The sequence below is a fragment of the Perca flavescens genome, chromosome 5 (assembly GCF_004354835.1).
Source record: "Perca flavescens isolate YP-PL-M2 chromosome 5, PFLA_1.0, whole genome shotgun sequence".
Lineage (NCBI taxonomy): Eukaryota > Metazoa > Chordata > Actinopteri > Perciformes > Percidae > Perca > Perca flavescens.
Window position 1 is genome coordinate 21,838,959 of NC_041335.1, and position 25,686 is coordinate 21,864,644.

Genomic DNA, 25,686 nt, shown 5'->3' on the forward strand with positions numbered 1-25,686 from the left:
TTAGTTGCAATGAAACACTTGTTTTATTTTACACTTCGACAAAAGTTTGATTACTTCTGCATGAAAAGAAATAAGTGTACAATGCACTGTTATAAAAACAGCATGGTGGATCAAAAAAATGTCTTTGAAAAAGTCTTGATAATTGCAAGCCATAAACATTAACAGTCAGTCTGCACATTCATAACAGGTTTGCTGTTTACATATTTTTCATTATTTATTCATGGCAACAATGAAAAGGCTGACAGATGATAGTGGTCAACAGTTGAGAGAACATTGTGCTTTCTTTTTTTGAGATAAGCACCATCAGTTCAGTCATCATTTAAAGAAAAAAGAAAAGAAGCTACAGAGAAGGGATTTAAAAAAATGGCAGATAAGTACAGAAAAATGATATTTTGAAGGTATTTTTGTCTGTGTGAGCAGTTAGATGCATGTGTGAGCATGCATGCGAGTGTGTGTTTTCCTGGTTGCTCATGTGATGATGTTAGGGCCACGGCGTCCTGTCCTCTCATGGACATTGGAGATCTTCAGGGCGATGGCGATAAGAGGACCCAGCACCACCTGCAGCAGGAGGAATGCACAAAACATTTTCAACAATGATAATTCCACTGCTGAGGTCTTTAAATTGAGAAGATGAAGGAAGTTACTAGGTAGGAAGGGAGAACATTCAGGACTCTGTGTATATATATATATATATATATATATATATATATATATATATATATATATATATATATATACACAGTACAGGCCAAAGGTTTGGACACACCTTCTCATTCAATGCGTTTCCTTTTTATTTTCATGACTATTTACATTGTAGATTCTCACTGAAGGCATCAAAACTATGAATGAACACATATGGAATTATGTACTTAACAAAAAAGTGTGAAATAACTGAAAACATGTCTCATATTTTAGATTCTCCAAAATAGCCACCCCTTTTCAGACACCTTGTTGCATCCTACACCCATTATATGTCTGCAGAAAACTTAATAAAAATAAATATAAAAAAAAAAAAAATAGCCACCCTTTGCTTTTTTATTAATAAGGGAAAAAATTCCACTAATTAACCCTGACAAAGCACACCTGTGAAGTGAAAACCATTTCAGGTGACTACCTCATGAAGCTCATTGAGAGAACACCAAGGGTTTGCAGAGTTATCAAAAAAAGCAATATATATATATATGTGTGTATAATATTTCTTTTGTCTCTGTTGTTTTTTTTTACTGCTTTTCTGTATTGTTTTTATTATGTTGACCAACATTGTTTTGGAATTAAAGTTAAATTTGATTTAATTTAGAATTGTTTTCAAATTTGTTTGGATATATATATATATATATATATATATATATATATATATATATATATATATAATAGCATCCCTACCACAGCTTAATTAATAACTATATAACTGAGACTATGACAATGAGAGCATTGATCTTAACATTGAGGCTCTCAAAACAAATCACAGTAGTTAATAAGTAAGAAGTGTAAGTAAATCTTCGAGCAGACATTGCCCTTGTCTTTGTTTTGTTGTGTACGGTAGCATATATGTGAGTTTGGGCCTAAAAACACGATGCAGATAAACTGATAGTTGATAGCCCTATAAAAACTGTCAACATGCATGTCAAGAGCATTTTACACTTAAGCCTAGATTGTCAACCAGTTCTTGTCACTTGCTAGAGATGATTTATTCATCTAATTTGTTCAAACGGGAACACCGTGGTGTAATAAAGAAATTAGCTAAGATAAGATACACCTTTATTGATCCCCAGCGGAAAAATTTGGTTGTTGCAGCAGTACAAGGACAGAAATAAATACAGATAAATAATAAGAGGTACATAAACTAAAATAAGAACAGAATAAAAATAGAAACTAAGAGCATTTGGAGAAAAGCTATGAAGATATGCTTAGCTGATTCATGACAGGTGTATAACATAATATTATGACACATTTAAAACATGTCTTAAAATGACTAGGTGTACTGCACACGTCACAAACATCCCTCAATAATTATACAACATGACTCAATAGTTTTAGGTTAGGTTGTTAACCCTTCATTGCACAGGATTGTGTGATAGAATAAAACACACACACATGCACGTATCGCTACACAAACACGCACATGCACACGCACACAGTCCCTCAGTCAAACAAAATTATTTTGTATATGGTAAGCATACAAAGCCAACTACAATGTTAAACTACATGAAACTTTTTTTAAGGATTTTAATGTCATGTAGGCACACGGCGTGTGGCTTTGCTGCTCAGCGGAGACAGGTGTATAAAGGGTAAACGAATATGCAGTACTTTTAACCTAGTCGAATAAGCGTGTCATGGTGATGTATGTCCTTACGTCGGGTTAGGAGCAGAATGATTAGGAGAATGTCACTATCTATTATATGCTCAATTTAACAATGGTACTTATTGTAATGATAATGTAATGATTATGAAATTTTTTTAAGCTGAAAAGCCTAACCAGACACAGGGGTTGCAAATTAGCCTTGGCTAGAAATGCCAATTCAGTGCATCTGTATCATATTATTGTAACCTGTTACAATGTTTTTTCATTGTCCTTGACAAATAAACTATTACATAAATAAAAAAATCATTGGTTGTCTTTTGACTTGTAGAAGAAGGGAAGAACGGCACGCAATGGGGTCATTAACCTCAGTTAGTGCATATTGTTTGATAAAGTTATACGGTTAGGTGGCCAAGCCTAAATGAGGTTGTCTGGCCATCATGACAGCAGCTTTACGACCCCTGGGTATGGTTAAAGTACACTACCTATTCCAACACCCATAACCACACAATAAACCAGTGTTTCTAATCCCTCCAAAGTCTACAGGTCAATTAGCTTCAATTGTGTCACATGAAGCTTACTACATGATCATGAAATGGCATTTTACCAACAGAGCATAGGCTGTATTACCACTCCAGTAGCTAGTTTTCAATTTAAAACAAACCACAGATCAAAAAAGTAACAGCATGAAAGAACAAAAAGGCAACCTTATGGCAAAATTATGCCAGCTGAACTAAAACGTCAGAGATGATTGGTTGTGTGTGGGAGATTTCATTCACGTATTTTTATATATGTAGGATTTTAAATTTACCCCATCATTCAAAGGAGGGCGGTGTGTCAATTGTGCATGTATTATGTATAGTATTATGGCATATATATATATATACTATATATATATATATATATATATATATATATTCTGCAGAATATAATAAACAATCTGACTAAAACACTGTCTCGCCATTAATAATACTTCTGATATAAGTCAATAAAGATTTGATAGTATGTGTTTCATGGTGACTCAACTGGCAGAATACTTCATTCGAAACACTTTAGAAAAGATTTTAAGTCATACCATTGACAAAGCCCAGGTAGACACTTACAAAGAACACAGAAGTGTACATGATGCTGTATGTGCACAAACAAACAGAATCTCTGTCTCACCTCAAACAAACAAACACACACACACACACAAACAATCTCACAGACACAACGTCACACTTCCTCTTTACCTGTGTCTCTCTGTTGTGTCTCTCTGGGTCTCTCTCACAGCTCTCGGCGTAAATGCGGATGGTGGCACCCGTCCCTGCACCGCTCCCGCTCAGCCGAAACACCAAACGGGACGCGTCAGTGAACACAATCCTCAGACCCTAGAAACATACAAACCAATGTTTACTATATCAATTTCACTACTGAATGTATTTACTGACTTACTTTCTTTTTGACAAATGCCCACCACAAGTTACCAGAGAAACAACACATACCAAAGTATTCAGTACATGGTACATCTGCTTGATAAATAATGACTACTGGGATTGGATTAGACATTTTCTAACAGAATCCATTGAATAATCCTATTAGCACTGCATAGTAAACTAAATGTACAAGTGATGATAAAATATCATCATAAAATATACTGTATGTCTTTTAGACTATTAAGTATTGAAAGTCTTCTATAATTTAAATAGGATATTTCATTATTAACAGAAAAAAAATGATTATAGAGTTTAGTTTTTGAGAAAAATTGGTTTGTTAATGTGCAGTAACTACAAACATCCACTAGGTGTCATTGTGTGATTAGCTGGGAGTGTGTTCACCTAGGATCCCTTTACAATGTACTAGTGCTTGGTCCCCCACATAGTACTGTCTATAAATTTATGTAAGGTCATAACTACTCTGGTACTTCTAAGAAGCGTTATGAACGCCAGCCTTAAACTAATTTCAGGGTATACCATTTTGCTTAGTAGCTCATAGAGGTTGTATTAAGTTTCCTTAACATTCTGACGGCGGAGAACAATTTAAAACATCATTTAGTAAAACATCACATTTTTAAAGAATTGAAGTTAAGTTCAAATTGTTAATAGTAGACCTTTGCAGTTTCAGGAAAAACAGGATATTGTTGCATTGGGGCAACCAACCACAACTCTTGCTAGTTGACATAAGGAAGATAAGACTCTTTGACTAATGGATGTGTGATGACTCTTATCTGTCCTAAATTCCACAGTGCTTCTTCCCTTATCCCATTAGAGCAAAAGACAACCTCAGGCAATAAGTTTTAAGAAAAAACAAGGAGCATGTAAGAAAAATTTCCCAATGGTTTTAATAAAACACACCCTTGACACTTTTTAGGAGTTTCACCATTATAGGAGTAAAAAAACAACTGGGTGCACTAGTATGACAGTGACCCCATCTCAGACCAATAGCTGTTACCTCTTCAAACTGTGACAAACTGTGCTTCATAGTTTATAGACAGTAGTAATAAAAGTAAAGTAAACCACTCGCCTTCCTCCTAATCTGAGTTTGGTTCGGGTGTGTAACATGTCCAAGTCTGGGTGAGGAGAGACAGTGATAATGGAAGATGTCCGTATGCCTGTCTGTCTTTCTATATGTGAGTGTGTCAGCTCATCTCTAACAATAGAGAAGCAGTTATCAGTAGGCCTGTTAAAAACAATGTCTGCTGCAAAGCTCAGGCCCTGAGTGGAGCACATACCATCTACAGCATGTCTGTCTGTCTGTCTGTCTGTCTGTCTGTCTGTCTCTGTATATCTATTTAGATATACAAAGGCAAATGCTGTAGTAGGCATTTACATTTATGGTTAAACTTGAGAAATAACATGAACTTGACTTTTTTTACTTAACTCTTATTTTTTACTAGATAAAACATATAGAAATGTATAGTTTCTGTAAATACAAAATTTAGCTAAAAGCTCAATTATAGAACTATAAAAGAAATATAAATTAAAAAAATATATATATAAATAAAAGCTCAGTAACTGCACTCTGGCTGTGTAGTTACTTTAAAAAAAAAAGGAATACCATAGTCTAAAAAAAGCCTACTCCATTAGTAAAAGTAAAAGTCCTGAATTTAAAATGGTTGGCCTATCAAATAACAGAATTATTGCACTAAAGTATCACAAGTAAAAGTAGTCATTCTGCAGAATGGCTCCTTACTGCATTCTGGCTAACCAAGCTAGCTAACATTACATTGCTAGCAAGAACGCTATATAGCTGGTGATATAGCCAGGGCTGGACCTAGCAAAAGCTACAACTACATTTACTTGTAGATTATGTCATCTGTAAATGAAAAATATATATGTATAATATTACTTATTATTATATAATATTTTAATTAAGTGAAATCTTGGTAATTCAGTAAGTTACTAAATTAAGCCTTAGTTATTAAAAAGAACAAGATATGAATAAGATATGGAGAGTAAATAATAAATAAGCAAAACAAAGAATTTTCATGACTACTTATGATGGACACAGTGAAGCTGAAAAAGACATTCTGCAGTATAGTAGTAGTAAATGCTGTATCTGCACTTAGGTATTATATGTTCTATGGCAATGATTTCTATCTATTGACAATCTGTCTGATATGCACACAATGCAGAATGAATTCAGTAGTCGACTACAAGGCTGCCATGCCACTGCTTTGTAAATCCCCCATGCTTTGTCTTGTGTGTTTGTGTCTATGTGTCAACTTGTCCCCCCTTCAAACACACTTGCAGGGGAGACAACGACAGCTGATATAATTCTGTCCTGGGAGGAATGTGTGCTGTAATAACACACACTGGGGCAACTGGGATGCTGGGGATTTGCCACTGAGGATAAATCACATTTTGGGGTGAGTGACTAACTAGCTGTGGAGCTGCTATAACCATGGTAACACAGAGAAGTATTAACAGAGGGACAGTGAGACCTTTATTGATACATAAGGTCAAGTTGACGGACAAATTGTAGGCACAATCTTGCCCGAAAAAAACGTGTGAACACGTGTAGGCAATGCAAGTGTATGTATGTATGTATGTATGTATGCACAAGGACAACTGGAATGACGGACAGTGCACACACCAATGTGCACACTGTTTGTGTGTATGTGATATGAGGTGGGGCAGAGGCTAAGAATTGTCGACGCCAGGAATGAGTTTCCACACATTTCTGGGCAGAACAGGGGGGGTCAGCTGGGTAAACTTCACAAAGACTGAGAGGGAGGGAGGGAGGGTGGGAGGGAGAGGACAGGGAGGGTATACTGACTGAGGGACTTATCAGTGTGTGTAGGGATATGTTCTATATGCAGTGTGTGTGTGTGTGTGTGTGTTTATGGTTTGAAATGGAAGATAGATTATCATGTCCAAACATGGAACCTTTCTGAGACAACACTGAAGCTTAGAGGGTGGTCTAGCTGATAATTGAGTGCATGTGTTTGAAAAAGAGCACAGAGAAGGTGTTAGTATGAGAGTGTGTGCATGCTTAAGATGTCCTCAGGCACACCTGACCCTATGAAAATAGAACAACCTGACTTGAACCTTTCTGATCCACCTCATTTTCCGGTTGGCTATGGCCTAAATTGCTATTTATTTATCCAGTCATTTCAATGAGGGGAAGGTGGCAGAGGGGAAGCGGTTTTGATCATTGCGGTAGGGGCATGAAGCAGTTGCCACCCACGTGAATGCGGACAGATTTTGCTCTGCCGCCCAGAGTTCACATTGCTGAACTTCAGGCGGTAACTAGGGCGGCAGGAGCTGCTTTTAAAAACGCTTTGCTTTTTTGAGAAATGCTCTTGCATGTAGGCAGCTGTCACAGCGGTTGCCCACGTGGCAATGTGAAACCAGCTTAATACTCCCTTTCCACTCCTCTAAAAGCATTGCATATCCTCTTTTCCTTGTTCTTTCTTCCATCTCTTAGTCGAGACTGACCTGGTTTCGAGCCACTGTTCCATCCACTGGGTCGATGTACTCAAAGTTGTCAGCCCTCTCCACGCTGTATATGTGGTCTCCTACGGCAAACTTCTGGCTGGTAAATGCTTTGTCTGCTATTACTGACTCCAGATCCTTCATCAGGTAAAAGGCTGCGCGCGGGTCCAGGCCTTCATAGTCAAACCTGACAAGAACCGACACACAAACACATAAATGCCCACAATACACACACGCATACAAAGGCAATTAAACCATGGTTGACGTTAGAAAGCAGTAAGAGTCTGAGATAAACATACATTTTTAAAGCAGTGTTTTTACTTAAAAAAAGCCCTAAACTGCAAGATACAAGATTTGTCAGGGTGATTGGTTGATTTCCCTCAAAATTATGACAGATGTTTATGTTTTATGGACTTTTTTGGGATCTGGTCCTTGGCCTGTTGTGTATGTCCTCTCCATCTACATGTTGTGGGAAATCTACATCAAATTAGGAAAGCTCTCTGTGGGAACATGAAAAGCTGCAGCAACTGTCAGTGGGAACATTGACTGTAGGAACTATCTCTGCCTCTCACAGGGGAGAGGTTAAAATAAGAACAAGTGACAACCAGTCAGGGGGACTGGAGAAGACATGGACGAAGGTGAAGGCCTGGGAGACATATTTGGCTTTGGTAGGGATACAAGGGGTTGAGACTTTTGGGAAAAGAGAGTTAATCTCAGAGCTTGTTGATATAAATACATTACATTACATTACAAGTTATAGTGATTGAAACAAGAAAAGTAGCATCATGATAAAAACCTGGGTAGAACAATAAATGATCCAAAAAATAAACCACCGACCGAATGCATTATGAAGGCACAGCTCCATATTCAGAGAGAGATTATTTAGCTGATTACCTGCAGAAGTAGTTACGTCCAAATTTGGCCCAGTGTTCTCGGACTATCTGCTCCACTCCCTGTTTCCTGGCGGCCATGATAGACAACCACACCAACACCGACCACAAACCATCTTTCTCACGAATGTGGTCTGAACCTGGAGGAGAAAGAAAATTCCCAAAATACGACAACTCTTGATAAACTTCACATACTTTGTAGAAATCAACTCAGGTGGTGAGAGATAACAAATAACTACAACCAGTAGGCGATATGGGGGGGGTTCGACTCTGACCGGCCCTTTGCTGCATGTCATTCCCCCCTTTCATTTCTTCAGCTGTCCTGTCAATAAAGACCTAAAAATGGCCAAAAAATAATCTTGAAAAAAAAGAAAAGAATCTATGACCATGGCTCTGAAATATCAGTAGCTTAACTGTGCTGTGTATTGATTAATTCATGGCATTGTCCGTGGTGCTGAAGTAGCAGACGGTTTGTCCCCCGGATTTACCCCCCAACTATATAGTTTAGATTCTAAACTGCTCCTCGACAATAAATAGTCCTGTTTATAACAAGACATAATGCAATACAGTAGTTAGAGCTTTAGAGATGCTGGTAGGCAGCTATTTCTTTTATCGTTGGACAGAGCCAGGCTAGCGGTTTTCCCTGTTTACAGTCTTTATGCTAAGCTAAGATAACCATCTGCTCCGGCTCCATACTTAACGGACAGATATGAGAGTGGTATCAAAAACTGGAGCTGCAAAGTGTCTTCAGGACCCTTTTTGGCAATTTTACTAATTACTGAGCTGTCCAATAACATGATTATATTATTAACATTTTGTTCATACAATGCACAACAAGCAATCTAAAATGATAGTTGAATTTAGCTTAGTATTCAACTCCACTGTATGTAACAGAAGGTCAGCAAAAGTGCTTAGGCTTGGAGATGAACCAAACATCCCCACACAAATGTCTTATGCTCCTCCACCCTAAAACACACACACACGCACATGCACATGCACACGCGTGCACACGCACACACACACACACACACGCACGCACGCGCGCACACACACACACACACACACACACACACACACACACACACACACACACACACACACACACACACACACACACACACACACACACACACACACACACACACACACACAGAGGAGCAGTTCATGCCCCTTGATCAGCCTCCTTCACTGGGGAGCTATCAGTCTGTTCTCAAAAACAGATGCACAGTAAAGGTATCTGTTAAGGGGGCACTTTGACATTTTAATAACATTGAATATTTTAGGCAATGTTTCACCGGCAGAGCTTGGAGCAGGAAATGGACTCAGCGGTTGGATATCATTTTAAGTTACATTTACATTTATTTTATAAGAAAAAGTCAAAGGTGTCATTATGTCTGTTCTATACACAATTTGATTTAGTTTTCTCCACCAAACACTGAAAACAAGAAGTGTACTTCCCAGCTCTGTGTCCGAATTTAGCACTATACAGCTGTTAGGAAACTGACAGTTGTTATTATATAATCCCTGTCTCACTGTCTGTCTCCCTTTGTCACGCTCACACAGAGAGAGACAGAGTAGAATTTACAAATCTAATGACTATACCACCAAAGCACAACCAGACCTTTTCTACATACACTGTAAAATATGTCATAATTACAGTTTTTTTTCTCTTCTTGCTGTGTGTGACTGAGTAAGTGTATGAGTTAGTGAAGAACAGGAGTGGTGTACAGCTCTGATGATTTACTACTCAGGGCTCTCTCTGAGCTTTTGGCCTTACATGGGTAGACAAGAGTAAGCTCCCATAGTCCTCTGTGCTCTTGGCATCTCTGCACTTTCAATTTCTGTCCTCCTCTTCAATACTTCTCATATTTGGACTCTCCAAACTCCCTCTGCTCTCTTTCCTTCCCTTTAAGCTTCTTGTCTCTCCTGTTCAAACCACTAACATTTTTCTTCTCACTTAGAACTTTTCCTTCCTTGTTCCGTTCGGTTATAAAAGTAAAATATCATCTCCAGTCAAAACATTGACTGAAGAATGAAAGTCAAAGAGAGGACAAAAACCAAAGAAAATTTGAAAAGAGACGGACAAAAACTTGAAATTACAATAGCTGTAAAAAGATGAAGAGAAAAAAGAAAAGGTCACTTAAAAAGTAAGCGTGGAGAGGCAGTTGTAGAGGGAGGGCAAGAGCAAATGTCTGTGTATTATTTGTGCATGCACATTGTTTATATTTTCTGGCCGTGTATGTGTGTGTCTGTGTTTGCATTCATAGAAAACGTTGCCACTTGAGGCCTGTCTGCATGTTGCAGTGATTCAGGGAGCCCTGTCTCCTTTTATAGCAGAAGAATGGGGATTATTTACACATGCAGTCAGGGTCACAGCCCTCACATCTATTACACGGCTCTGGCTGGAGCTACAGTTAGTCAGGATGCACTGCTTACAACTTTAGACCTGGAGCAGTCTGCTTAGTGTGTGGAACAGAAGGGAATAGGGAAATTGTGAGAAACATTTCACCTTAAAGGGAAATGCTGATTTTATAAACACTTAATCATTCCTATCAGTAATAATAACATTGTACACTTTGAACGTTAATTGCTGAGATCTGGTAAAGGGGAAACATCGCTACAAAGAAGTCAAACGGAGGAAGAAACACAAGCAAAAGGTCAAATAAGGATACAGGTTTTAAACAAACCCATGTTGGTCAAATGTTTTTTCAGGAAAGAACAAAAGCAAACAGTAAAAGTATTAGAATTATTACACAAACAGATGTAAAACATCCATCACTGTTCACAGGACCACTTCCTGGTTCAAATGTGACATGTCATATGCTGTACAATTTGTTATTTCAGGCTATATAAAATGAAATTGACTTGACTTGGCTTGACTTAAGTTGTGCATGCATACCGTTTTCCTGTGCAATGAAGGATTGTTACCGACATTTCAGTTGTGCTCACTTTCAGTCCTCCAAATAAAGTGGTTTAAAAAATCTGGCTAAAATGTTGGCTTCTTTAAACTGTGTTCAGACAAACATTAGCATCACATTAAAATCCCAGCCCTGCATTCATTACAATGAGACGGCAATGCCGCTGCAAGGGTGCTGAAACAAAGAGCTCCAGAAAAAAAGTTGAATCTGGCTCAACATGTCCTGCAACGCAATGCAATGTCATTAAGCAATGCACTGTGTTGGGCACATTCCTGAAGAATAAAATGGTTCCCACATTGAGTCGTAACATTTTTTATTTATTCAAACCGCTTTGCAGTATTTTGGCATTATGATAAGCTTTCACACCCATGAATCTACTCTTTAAACCGGGCTTTCTGGTCTCACAGTATCTTAAACTAAACTACCATTGCAGCCATCTTAACACCCAGTTACAAACTGTCTGATCATCTGCCTGCTTGTGTCTCTTGCCCCATTGGACTTCATTATAGTGATACCACCATGGTCCCAGATCACTAAAATTACTTTGGTAAGAACAGTGTTATCATAACCAATATGAATGATGGCCCAAACTACGAAAATTGTAATAAATTGCAATTTTAAAAAGAGAAGGTTAAGTGGACACATGCTTTTCAGCAAGTCCCTGCTGCGTATTTACAGTTAGCAGCAGCAGCTGGCCAGTGCAGTCTTCTAGTGATGGCCTTGTTTGCAGGCACCTCAACAACAGTTGCTGCTGAGGGGAGGGGATTTCCCAGTCACACACCCACTCACATATTCCAAGCTGGTCCAGGGATTTGAATCAGTGACCTTCTCTTTACACACTAAAAGGCTACTCCTTTCTTGTTTCTGTATTCATCAGATTTCTATATTGATTACATTAAGCATTCACAAATGCATCTTCATGAGTGAAGTTGTTTGGATTGTGAGTGAGTGTGCTGTAGCATAAGAGGTTATACCTGTCCCAAAGCTCTCCTCCCCGCAGAGGGAACAACGCCCAGAATCCATCAGGTTCCCAAAGTACCTCCAGCCTGTGGGAGTCTCATACAGTGACAGTTTCATGGCTTTGGCTACCCTACAAACATACAGAGAGAAACAAAGCACTTTATGCTCACAAACACACAATGTATTCATCTCTCTCTAATATCTAACGCCAGCCTTTCTCTGTTCTGATACAGAAATAAAAGCTTTCCAAACAGTCCACTGACCTTTGAAATAAAGCAAACCAAATGTTGTATGACAAGTGTAATCTGCCAGCAGCTCATCCAATAACTTAATAAGGCAAAGGCAGCAAGAACAAAGTGAGTTAACCTTTTAGCTGATGTTTGCTTTGAACCTGAGCCATACTCGCATACGGAAAGGAGGAGTCTCTGTGTGTGTGTGTGTGTGTGTGTGTGTGTGTGTGTGTGTGTGTGTGTGTGTGTGTTTATGTTTGGTTCCTGGGGAGGGTGAAAAGGTGACGAAAGAACAATATGTGGAAGGAGAGGGAGTGCAAAGATACAGACAAGAGGGGAAAAGGGCAAAGAGAAAGTCTAATAAAACCGTGTACAGAAAAGTAACTGAATACAATTGAGTTACAGTAACATGATTATAAAGCAGTACATATTGAGAAAAGGGTTGACACATTTGGACAAAAATGATAATAATGATAATGTAATATTAAAAAATAAACAAAATCAGCTGCAATTAAAACTATCCGAGTAAGTTGACCTGGAGCCGAAAGTCCCACCACCTCTTTTAGCTAGCCTCTGCTCCACTAGCATTAACTAAAAAGCTGTTCATGGGGTTTTCTGTCCATATTCTAAACTAACTATAATTTTAACCATGGTGATTTACATTCAGTAATAACATATGAGTCAGCCATTGGGACAGTGTCAAAGCAGTGTCACAGGCAAGGTTGTAGCTACGGTAAGGACACTAAGGTCATGTCCTAAATTTTGTTTTTGGAAACTGAAGGTTAAAAATGACCTGTGGGAGAGTATACATTCTGCAGTTACACGCACAAAATATCACGATGGATTTCCCTAAGCTGACAAACCAGTATCTTTAAAAGGTGCTGTAATCAACATTTTTATTATAACAATAGATCAAGTGACTTTGTGTATGTGAATGGAGTCGCTCCTAGTGTTGAACCCATAGAGAATTATCACCCAACTCTGCAAACTCCCTCAGCTCTATGGAGCATTTCAGAAACTTTCATCTCATTGTTTTCATTTTATGACCTACAACTGTTTTGGTTCACATTTAACGCTCTCATAGAGTTGTTTCCAGCAGCAGCAGGCAGCTGTTCTCAGCAAAAAAGCTCTGATAAACCCATTGTAAGCTATCTGCTCAGCACCAAATGGCAAACATACAAAGTTAGCGACTAGGTAGTTGTTGAATGCTCACAAAATATCATTGCGCTATCATTATTCAAATCATGAGGCTCTTATATTTGTACTGTTCAGTGCCCAGATGCCCATGTAGTTGAGATTATGAACAGAGAACCAAACCAACATGTTTCAGCTTTTCAGAAAAGTGACAAAACAACCTATATGAGAAAGTCCATTGTGTCTCAGAGGCTAGACAGATGATAGCAAAAAGAGGGGAAAGGACTCAATAATATTGTATTATGAAAGTTACCATCCCAAGACTGCTTGCAGAGATATTTAGTTTGCAACAAAGATGACTACCCAGTGTCCCATTCCCCACATATCACTCCTCAACCACATCATTCACACCTCAGTAATCGCCGCAAAATGTAAACACAATTCCCAGGAGTCAGCTAAGAATTGCTGGAAGAAATATTCAAAGCAACAAAACAGTTGTTGCTCCCTAAGAAACAAACATTTAGAACTGTCAATCTCAAAAGCTTGTACTGTGGGATGCTGTTGGAATTCAAAGAGCAATATATGTGGATGTGGGTGGGTTTCAGGGTTTTTAAGTGGTCATACACGTCCACACAATCATCATGCACATAAATAAACTTCACAGTGCCCAGCACGGTTGTTTACATGAGAATGGGATAAATGACCAAATAAAAGCTTTATTCCCCTCCAGGGGAGCAAGAGCTGGAACGGAAACCCTGGCATTCCTGAAAGAAAACAGAAACTCTGGCCTTTGACGAGCCTTTGACGTTTGAAACAGCACGTACACGGCCAACATAAGCACTGAAACTGACCCTACCAGCGCTCAGTTTTGGTTGCAAAAATGTAGAGACAAAACTGTGTGAGAATAGTGCAAATCATGTTTTCTCAAGTTTGACGATTGTAACAGCTGAGCTTTAACTGAACAAAAGAATGAACATTAGGGTGGAAAAAAAAAAAAAGAAAAAATAGTATAAACTAGTAAACTAGTATAAGTTTCTTGAAATCAAACAATGGAAGCCAATATGTACAATCACAAGCATATTTAAAGAGATACAGTACACTGTCTCAGGCCAGCCAGGATCAGTGGATGCTGCTTCTCTCGCCGCAGGCTTTGCCAAAACAGAAAAATGCTGGCAGATGAGTATGACTGGAGACACGAGGAATAAACTTGCAAGGTTTCTATTTAGGGCTGTAATCCCCCATTTGTAGGTGTGACCTACAAAACTGTGAGGCTTTAAAGTCTACCAATGTCCATTTTCTCACACTAGTAACAGACAGACCTTGTGTAAAAAGTGCATGTGTGATCAAGTGCCTTTATCACATACAATGCAGCTTGAAGGAACAACATTAAATGATAACACTTTACTTGAAGGTATCTACATAAGAGTGACATGACACTGTCATGACACATGAACCCTAACTCTCATGACAAAAACCAAATGACATTTACTAAAAGAAGCGTTATGTCATCAACGTTTATGACTTGCTCATAATGTTTATGACACCTTCATGACAGTGTCATGGTGACTCTTATGTAGATACCTTCAAGTAAAGTGTAACCCATTAAATTGCAGTACTGACTTTTTAAACCCAGGCATATTTTTGTTCTGATTAAAAGGATTGACTATGTATGGATATATGATTATTTTTAATAAACTTTTAATAATAATTAATGTTAAGTGATCATGAAAAAAGGGGTTAAAGTTCCTAAAACATATTTTTAAATCACATTGTATTTCTAAGATGTGGTTGCTTTTATCTTTCTTAAAAGCTGTTTTTTCTTTTAAGATGACTTGTTCATTTCTCTTTATGATGTGAGAGCACTGCTACTATGTAAGAACATAGACTTTCAGCAGCCTATCCTATCTGTCAGATGAACTAAAATTGAACAGAGGTAGAAAGGTCTGTCATGAGAATGATTTGGTTGCTTTGCCCCCATAAGATGTGTTTTTAAACTTTTTTGTGGCAGCGATAAAGTTAGTGATGTTTCCTGTTCACTGTACGGGATTCTCACACAGCAGGCAGTGTGAATGAGGCCTAAAAGCTTTAGACTGGCATTCAGACAAAACGTGCAGCATGCGGGAGCTTTACTTGGGCTTGAAATGTTCTTCTTGACCTGAACCAGGAACCCTAACTGAGTTTAATACACTGAAGTTACCTCAGTGGCCAACACTGAAACTTCTTGAATAAAGAGCTTAAATTAATCTTGATATGATTTCTGTAAATAATTCGGCCATAGCTTGTTTTGTGGAATCATTATCAAAATACCTTTCTGACATTGTTTCAAAACAGTTTTCCTAGGCTTTTCCAAAACTGTGTCAAAATACATATTTATTATCTAATAATATTACATTAGGGGGAGAAGTTTGCTTTTTGGATCAATGTTTAATTTGGCTACCTTCTGCATATTGCTTCCTATCAAAATATTGGTGTATAATACCACATTTGAGCCTGATGACAGCATTTCACATTTTGTCTTAGTAGATGTCTAAGCATTTCTCATTTTTTTAGTGAGAGTAAAATGGATCGAAGTGCTAGTAGTATGAATCTTGAAAAACTTGACCAATGTTAAAAAACCATCCAGCTTAAACTATTTGGAACATGACTGGGGGTGTTGCTGAAGGGGTAGTTGGACTCTTCTGATAGGGCTGTGGTGTTTGCTAGACAAATAGAGTTGGGTACCACTGCTCTCTAATAGCTCTCCTTGATGCCAAATCTCTATTTTTCTATTATTATCACTATTTTTATCACTCTATTTGCAACCTTCTACATCTGTGCCACTCTATTGTGTTTATCATTTCTTGTTTGTTTTTTCTATTTCTCCACCACAACATCTTGAAAGACATGTTATACATACCACAATACTCAAAAGGCTGTGTAGGATGAAAATGAATCCATATAAAAGCATGCCCTGTGGTAGTAGCACATCATGTCTTACAATGGCTAAAGCACTGGCAGCTCTGTAAGACAGTACTTTTGACTGCATTGGTCATCCAAGTAACCATCACAACAGAAATAAAAAACAAAAACACATTTCATCATTTCACATTTGACCCCTCTACATTGTCAAACTAATCAGTGATTCAGTACAAGAAGTCGGACTTCATCCTGGTAACAGGCACACCAGTGGGTCAGCCCTTTCTTCTCCTTACATCCTCCCATCCCTGGAACATTTAAAGGAGAGGCAGATGTTTCCTTTACCAAAATTTCCCTCCCACTTTCTCTAACCTCCCTCCCTCTCTGCATCAGCCCTGGATTATAGTATGTGCACAGTGAGACACAGGCACCAATGCACACAATGCAGTAAGACAGACACCCTCAATCCAAGATTTAACACCTGTAACTCCAGATTCCTGTCCATCTGAATCCAAATACATTCTCCTCTCTGTTGATTTAACTTATTTCTTCATTCCCTCTGGACACACTACATACAGAATATATTTACCGTCACATTTATCAAGGCTTGACTATGCATAAACACAAAGGAGGGAGGGTTGCTCAGTCTAAACACTCAGTATACAGACACACAAACAGGCCACTCACTCTCCTTAAAAGGCCTACACTTGGGCCACTACTAAGAACTTCAACACTTGTCGAAGACACGCAGTTATGTACATTCTGTGTCCAGAGACAGCAGTGTTACGTTGAAACTTAAGTGGTAGTTGTGAAGCTGAACAAAGTGACCCTGCAACAATGCCAATAGTTATCAGTTAAGCGCACATAGAAGAGATAGGTGTGCTTTGCATAAGAGCACATAATCTGGAATATGCCGGCGAAATTGGGTTCAAAATGAAAATCTTATATAATGCAATTTATTTCTGATGAAGCTCTTCAGAAAACACAGAGCATGATATTATCTGTAGTGTAGGTATTATCTGTAATAGACATTGTACTGTAAGATGACTCTACTTCTCAGGAGATTTCACAACCATCGACCACGATCATCGATACAAAAAAGGCAAAGGCTGAGAACATGAAGAGAGATGAAGGACATATTTTTAGCAGTAACTAATGAAAAAACCATGTTGTCTACAGTAAGTGTGTGTGTGTGTGTGTGTGTGTGTGTGTGTGTGTGTGTGTGTGTGTGTGTGTGTGTGTGTGTGTGTGTGTGTGTGTTGTGTGTGTGTGTGAGATGAAGCGAGCTCTTTCATTGAGATCATGACGGTTCAGTATCATAAGATACAGCCTTAGGCAAGGAGCAGTGCGACAGCACACAGCAGTGTCCAAGTGATATGCTTTAGGGTGGGGGGCAGGAGACGTGTTCGATACCAATACAGGAAACAGTGTGATGCTCATGTATTGCATAAAAGAACAAAGGTGTGAAAGCTACGTTGGTGGATAGTGATATTTAAGTGTCCCAGTCTTCGGATCCATCACTAGCAGTCAATGTTGACATTTTTGTTATTTAAAAACCATGATCCCAGTTTTTCCCTGAACTTTAAGCCCATTTTTAGAATTTAAAATGTTACACTTTGGCTCCCCCGCTGATAGTATTAAAAAAGACAACATGACAGACGGCAATGCCCGCCACTACCATCTCTTTGCCAAGGATAAAGGATACTGTGCTGAATTATGTGACAGCAACACATATTGCTGAGACTGCTGCAGTTGTCACTGGGATTGTGTCCAACAAAAACTTACACCATCAGTTTAATATAAATATTTTACTATGTCTGTCTACACATAGTGGCCTTAAGAAAATCTGTTGTATTTGCCTAACCTTAGCCATTTCGTATCATCTTTCCGCACAAAAATATTTCTATATGAATACAATTCTTACATGCACACACACTTGCAAACACATCCATACACACTCTATTACTCTACAAAAAACTTTCTATATTCTTCAGATAGGAGGAGATAGGAGATAGGAGACCCATATTGGCATTCTCAAGTGAAAACCTTTTTACTTTTTTATTTTTCACAAATTAAGAAAAGAAAATAGGTGTATGTATAAATTCAATGACTCATTACAGAACAGATTTTGAATTGGTTTTATGGACTCCAGTGATATTTTATGGAACACTAAATCTGAACTTGTTAAAGATTATACTCATACTAAATTAACTATAGTTGATCTTTCTGGTTCCTTCATTGTATTAAATGACACATTTCCATTGAGCGGCATTCTGTTGAAACCTGACTGGGGTGCAATGCTGGGATCCCTCCTATTGGAACAATGTTAACGGGGATGACTTTAGCTCGGATCACATCCTCTCACCCAGCACCCTCTGCTCGCCTCTAGTCTTACATAACGGACAATATTTATAGGCGGTGAGTAAATGTGTGTGTGGGGCTTGTGTGTTAGTGATCTCACAGTCTTATTCATAGTGGGTGAGTCTTTATCTGAGAGTGTCGTCCCTCTCCAGAGATTGGGCTGCTGCAGGAGTTTGTGGAGAGAGGTTGAGGTGGTGTGACAAGAGAAGGCAAATTCCCTTAGATCTACAGTATACATACATGTAGAAATGTAGACACCATGTGTGCATGTCTACATGATGAAATGTCTCTGTGATCTGGTTTATGTTAGACAAACTAAAAGAGCTTTAGATATGTGCCTATCTGAACACAAATTCAACTCACTGCTCTGCAGAGAGGCATATTGAATTTACACTCTTGGGCCTTTTGGCCTAAATGAAAAACTCAATTTGTCATGTTTCCTTTAACTTATTACACTTGATGGATGCAGCACTTTTTGTACTTTTTTCTTTGTAACTTTAAGACATATTTGTGTTGTTGTGTTTTTGATGTGATTATAGTGCAATTATAGTTGGGTACTTTGACATTGGCTATGGCAACTAACACCCTTGGACCCATTATCCAATAGATTTAAAATCTTGTTCAACCAATTATCCAATGACAATTGTACACCTGATCTAGTTTGACTATATATGTGTTTTCCTTATGTCTTTGTCCACTTTGACTCTGATAAAGACACATTAGCGTTGGAACGTTAGTCTTGCATTAATAAAGGCCGTAAATCAATCAGTGAGTCCGTTTGTCCCTTGAACCCCTTAGATCTACTGAGTGTGTGTGTGTGTGTGTGTGTGTGTGTGTGTGTGTGTGTGTGTGTGTGTGTGTGTGTGTGTGTGTGTGTGTGTGTGTGTGTGTGTGTGTGTGTGTTTGTGTGTGCTGTACCTGTCGAGGGCAGTGCTGGTGGCCATACTCCTGGCAAAGCCCTTGACTCCCAGCTGTCTGAAGTAGGGGATGGTGGAGAGGTTGGCAGCCATGATGGCCAACGAGTCTGACGGGTTCACAAAGAAGCCGTTTTCGCCGAGGATCATGTAACGGTCCTGACATCAGCACAGCATATAGTACAATGTGAGTCTTGTTATTAGTTTTAAATGTAACAATGTAAAGAGAGAACTGCAATCAGACTAAACATGACTGATTTAGCGTTACAGGTGATATCAAAGGCTAAGGCTGGTGATCTTCTATATTTTGCTTATTGTCAATTAACCCCATCCCTCTGTGCTGCAGACCTCCATTGTTGTCTAAATGATGCCACATATATATACTAATTCAATATGTTATGACTGTAAATCTGTTCAGCTAACACTCACACAGATTAACCATTGGGTTGCCATAACATTTAGTAAAGCTGGATTTGCAGTTCGGCTGTAAGGAACAAAATAAGTCACAAATAAATGAAAGCCAATTATCACAATTAAGATATTGGTCATGGTATTATGTAACAGTGACTGCAAAAAAAAATAAACCTTCATGCAGTAAGATTACAACCACTGGTGCTAATGACTGTTGAGATACTGATCCTGGCGGGAGGAACAGAGTAGATATGAAATAATTCTCCTGATGCTAAGCTAATTCACTCAGCAAATAGAGTGTGTGTGTATGTGTGTGTGTGTGTGTGTGTGTGTAAACAGTAGAAACAACTATTGGATGACAATGTGGAAAAAGTGAGCTGCTTGTTGGATCGTCATGGACACAGTATTATTCAGCCCCCATTGCTTTTCTTCCTGTTATCAATGAACGAACAAACAAAAACAAATAAAAAACAAATAAGACTCTCTCTGGTAGCTATGGGTGGAGTCTAATGATGTTGCTTTTCGGTTAAAAATAAATCTGAATAGGTTTTGAATGAACACATTGCTGAGTGACCTACCATAAACCAGGATATCCAGTGATATGTAAGAACGGGCATCTATTTAGGACGATTAAAGCATTGCCATGCTAATGTTTGTAAACCAAATTAAACCAACATATATTATAAACCTCTTCCAGCCTCTACATAGCACAGTTATAATCTGAATAAATTGGATTATCCACTAAATCTACTGTATTATTTTATGTCACAAAGGGGTATTGCTTTATGGCACAAAATAAAGTATAAATGCAGTGCTTAAGCTTTTAAAGTCTTGTGAAATGTCAGACAGTGGGATGAAAGAGAGAGTAAGTAACCCTCTAATTTTACTGTAAGGGCACACTATTGATATCTTCCTTTGTATTTTTGTAGTGTGTGTGCGTGGATGTCAAATGTCTGTGTGCCTATGTGTATGTATGATGTGTATAAGCTACTGGACACCTTCATTTCCTTCTGGATAAATAAAGTATCTCTATCTATCTCTATGTATTCAGTGTGTGGTCAAATATCAACACTGTCCATGTCATAAAGTAAATCTACCTTTTAGCATATTCCCCAATCTTGTCACACATATTTAACAGTGGCTATACCAGGAGAACAAAATTAATTTGACACGTCATCTAAATGACTGAAATGCAATTTAAAAAATGTTAAAGGTCCCCTCCATGTTTTAAGACATTTAAAAGTAGACATCACATGTCTTACCCCATCTGCATCAAATGCAGCTCCAAAGCCAAAGTCACTTCCTTTCATGGCATCTACCAGAGAGGTGGCGTAAGTCAGGTTGGGCTCTGGAGGTCGGCCACCAAAGTCCTCCAGAGGGACACAGTTGACAGCAGAGTTAGCAGGAGCTCCCAACTCATCACACAGGATCCTACGTACATAGGGGCCCATTACTGTAACACAACATAAGGAGTAGAGAGAAGGACAAAAGACAGAAACTGTTTAATCTCCAATAACATTTACAACAGCTCAGGGGCTACATAAGGTAGATGATGAATTGCCTCACCTCCGTTCATGGCATCTATGTGTATCTTGAGCTGATCTGGTCCTGTGAGAAGACTTTTAATGGCATTGAAGTCAAAGATGTTTTTTAGCAGTTGTAGATACACATCAACTGAGTCAACGATCTCCACTACAAACACAGAGAAGAGACGATTGGTACCGGATGAATTTGTTTGTATGCATTTTCGCATTAAAGAAAGAATAAAAGAGCGAGTGGGTATTGTACCTCTGAAAGGTTTGAACTTGTTCTCCAGGTCAAATTCTTGTCTTCCCAGTCTGGACAGGTCGATGCGGAGATCAGGGCAGATTGCATACTCCTCAAGTGTCCGGCTCACCTGGTAGATCCTCTCCATCACTGTATCCGGAGACGGACCTACCGCACAAAGGAAGACATACAATTATATGTGTCAACTAACAGAACACTTAAAAAAAAAACATCCTTGACTTTACAGATGGTTTAAAACCCCTAACTTTGACTTTAAACATTTCCCAATAGGAAGAAGCAACTAGAAGAATCAGAAAACAAGCACTCTTTCTCAGTCCTCACCTCCATTTGCCACATTGAACTTGATTCCAAAGTCTCCACCAGGGCCTCCGGGGTTGTGACTAGCTGTGAGGATGATCCCGCCAATGGCCTTGATCTTCCTGATGATGCAGGAAACAGCAGGGGTGGATAGGAGACCATTGTGGCCGATTACCAGACGACCAATCTGCACAGCACAGATATTAAAGAGGAGCAATGTCAGTTGCACATCAGTCCAGGATGTCACCTACTGTAAATGTGCTTGATAGATAAGCTAGAATTGTTTTTGTGGATGACTTGGATGTTTTCAGAATGTTGCTTAAATATGAAATCTGGCTCTGCTTAAAATTGTTGTGTGAAAAATGACCATCAATGGGGAAATGAAGCAGAAAAGAATAATGTCATGTAGCGTTTCTTTAGCTGGCTATGACATGAAATCTAGAAAAGAATCATGCATTTTGTTTCTACACTGTTGAAAAAGTTTAAGAGCCCATCTGTCCAACTGGAACTGAAAGCAACACTGGTCCAAAGCATCTCATCATTCTACAGGTGACTAATTGACAGCCAGCTTTTAAAAAGCAAATGATCTGCCCCAGGAGGGTGCCTAACAGTGCTGCCCTCTCTATTTATAATTTGTATGCTACTTTTAAAGTGGTAATACCACCAGCATCCCTTAAATCCCCTGCATATCAGCTATTCTAAATAAAAGTGTCCTCACTGGAGAGGAATTTATTCTCCTGACGTCAGTATATCCTTCTAACATCCGGCATGTTGCATGTGTTTATAAAGTAAAGACAAGGAAAGTGAGGGGCAATCCTAAGAAATGTACTCTTTAAAACACATTTAGCCTATGACCTAAGAACACATATTAATCAATCTATAATGTCCCACTATGTTTAGATTGTATTTGTTCAATGCATTGGCTTGGTTATCTACAAGTGTTGCCCCTCTTCTGTCTGACTTTTGGTTCAATGCCATATGACAGGGGATGCCCAAAGCATTAAGTTTGGCCCTGGAGAGGTGGAACAGTGAGGGGGAGGGGAACGGCATACGTTGGCAGGAAAATAGAGCAGGATGGATGGAAGTGCTGATAAGGACGACATCAAGAGACATTTGGCTGGGCCAGCAGAAAAATGGACAGATCTCAAAAACAACTGATGTTCCTTTCAGATTTTCCTTTGGAACCTGTCCAAACCAATCACAAATTTTCCTCCTCTCTGTCTTCCTGTTTTTATTTATCTGCTGCTTACACTTGAGAGTTCAGACACATTTTGGATGGGTTTGCATGTGTTAATACCACACATTATTACTTTTTGCTTTCATGTCTGAATGAGGAGTAATTGCATGAACTAGCATGATATGTCAGCCATGATTAAAATGTTAAATAAATATTGACCAACTGCAATGCAGTCCTACTAACTATTTTTTAACAAGTGGTGGAACAATATCTGGCTGGCTATAGCAATTCTTCCCCACCTTTTTTGCTTGTGTCCCCTTAAGTTTAGGTGTATGCAAGTTGTGAGCAGTTCAATGGAAGAGTTATTTTTTTTCACTTCTCAGTCTTTCATTTAGCTAGTTTTAAAGGCCTGAAGGTATAAATCTATACAGTATCTTACAAGTAAAAGGGTAAATATTATAAAAAATAGGACTAGCCATAATTTAGTTTTTTTCTTATTTCCTACACTGGTAATCATCTTGGGACCCCCAGGTTGGAAACCACTGGGCTAAATCACATATGAACATCCTGAATCCAAAATGTGATTTTATTTTTGGGATTTACCTTGCTGATAACTGCTTCTTAGTTTTATTTTCATAATTGTTTACTTTTAACAACTCCTGTTATAAATTTTAAATAAAAATTATAAATTATTTTACCAGGTTATTACAGAAATGTTAGTCTTATGCATGGTTACAAGTGTTCCCATATGTTGATCTAATGAAACAAAAGCTTGACAGTCTCGGTCGGTATATGTCAGGACTGGAAAGTCGACCCCCCCCACCCCCCCACCCCCAACTTACCCCATTGGCAGCTGCCATCTGGACTATCACCTCGGTGGCAGCTCGGCTGAAGTAGCGGCCGTCGCAGCCCACCACCATGGTGCAGCCCTGTCGGTCCCGCAGGTCGATGGAAGACAACACACTCTGTATGTAGTTCTGCAGGTAGTTCTTCTTCCCCTCGAACACCGCTGTCTTCCTCCGCAGCCCGTTGGTACCGGGCCGCTGGTCGTCGAAGGGGGCGGTTTGGACCGTCAACACCGGGATGGGGCTCGTCTCCATCCTCCTCGTCGGGACCCAACGGGAGGACGCCGAACAAACAACCTGAAGTTAGTTTTCTAAGTTCGCTTCTGATGGTATCCGACCACAGAGTAATTAAGTAGTTGTAATGCGTCGAATTAACAGCACAAAAATGGACCTCTTCAGCCTGCAAAGTGAAGTTACAGTTGTTGAGTTCCTGCCGAGGAGGAGGAGGAGGAGAGCAGTGACAGCAGTCCCGCACAGGGATGAAAGGAAACACCCAATCACAATTGTCCTCACCTCGGCAACTAATGTTGTAGCCTACAGGGCTGCATCCCTCAGTACTGAGCTCAACATTCAGCAAAACTCTCCTCTGCTGTTAGACAACTCCCTCTTTTCCTAATAAGCCTGAACAACTGACTACGAGAAAAAAAAATCAGGGAGGGCCAGAATCTTCAAGGCCCACAATCAGCTTAGCCTCAGGCCAAAAATAGACCTTTGACTGATGCCAAAGGGGAATTGTGTCGGGACCGGTCTGCAACCGGACACTGCTGCGTCTGTGCTGTCCACACTGCCCGGTATGAAGGCATAAGCCGGTAGCCTACTGTAGTCACTTGAGTTTATTGTGGGAAATGACAGATCACTGATCCAAATTCCACTCTCTAATAGCACAGTCTTTTTCATTTGAACTTAATTTGTTTCAGGATCTTCAGTTCCACATGGCACACGACTCTCTCCTGCAGTTTTCTTTGCATAGGCCTTTATTTGCTTTTAAATGCAAAAAGGAATAGGAACTGTGACAGTGCATGTATTAGCTCGCAGAGTAGCCTAATTTAGGCCATCGCAAGAAGCCTGCAGCAGTCTCTATTATGTCTGCTCCAATATTTGGTAAACAGTGCGACCTTGAGGCTGGAAGGAAGAACTGAACTTTTCTTATACATAAAAAAAACTATGATGTTTTATCCCACAACAAATAACCTACATTATATAGATTTAGGCTTCTATTTTAAATGTTTGTTTTTTAATTTGTGTTGTAAATGGACTTTCGGTGTAGAATTGTAAACTATTAATTTCGAGAAATGTGTGGGCTTTCAATGTGTTAAAATCAAGAAGGATACATGCAGACGTTTATTTAAAAAAAAAAAAACGATTACAGTCTCTTTATTTTAGTTTAGCGACTCATTGTTAACGGGGACTGGCATCATCCTTATTAATCTGCTGGTTAAAAAAAGTTTTTTTATTTAGTTTATATTTTCAAAGTTTTATCTCAATTATTATATCTCTAGGACAGTCAATGATTGTAAAGAAGTGTTTAACCGTTAAGGATGGGTCGACCTTTTTAATAGTCTTTTACATAGCCTATAATTAAAAAACGAGCGTGCAAGTGAATACATTTGACTGGGAGGATGTAGGCCTGTATAAATCGAAAGGGTTAAAT

The 25,686-nt window shown here is 38.9% G+C and overlaps 1 protein-coding gene across 1 annotated transcript; it reads right to left on the bottom strand.

Annotated features, from left to right (window-relative positions):
• Positions 1 to 24,803, bottom strand: pgm5 (phosphoglucomutase 5). The gene is made up of 11 exons (XM_028578743.1): positions 24,033 to 24,803; positions 22,038 to 22,200; positions 21,717 to 21,863; positions 21,495 to 21,620; positions 21,191 to 21,381; positions 19,522 to 19,676; positions 11,998 to 12,113; positions 8,110 to 8,245; positions 7,219 to 7,402; positions 3,532 to 3,669; positions 1 to 558 (listed from the first exon to the last, which is right to left on the bottom strand). Exons 1-11 carry the CDS (start codon positions 24,288 to 24,290, stop codon positions 469 to 471), a joined length of 1,704 nt encoding a protein of 567 aa, XP_028434544.1. The 5' UTR covers positions 24,291 to 24,803; the 3' UTR covers positions 1 to 468.
• Between the last annotated feature and the right edge of the window lie 883 nt (positions 24,804 to 25,686).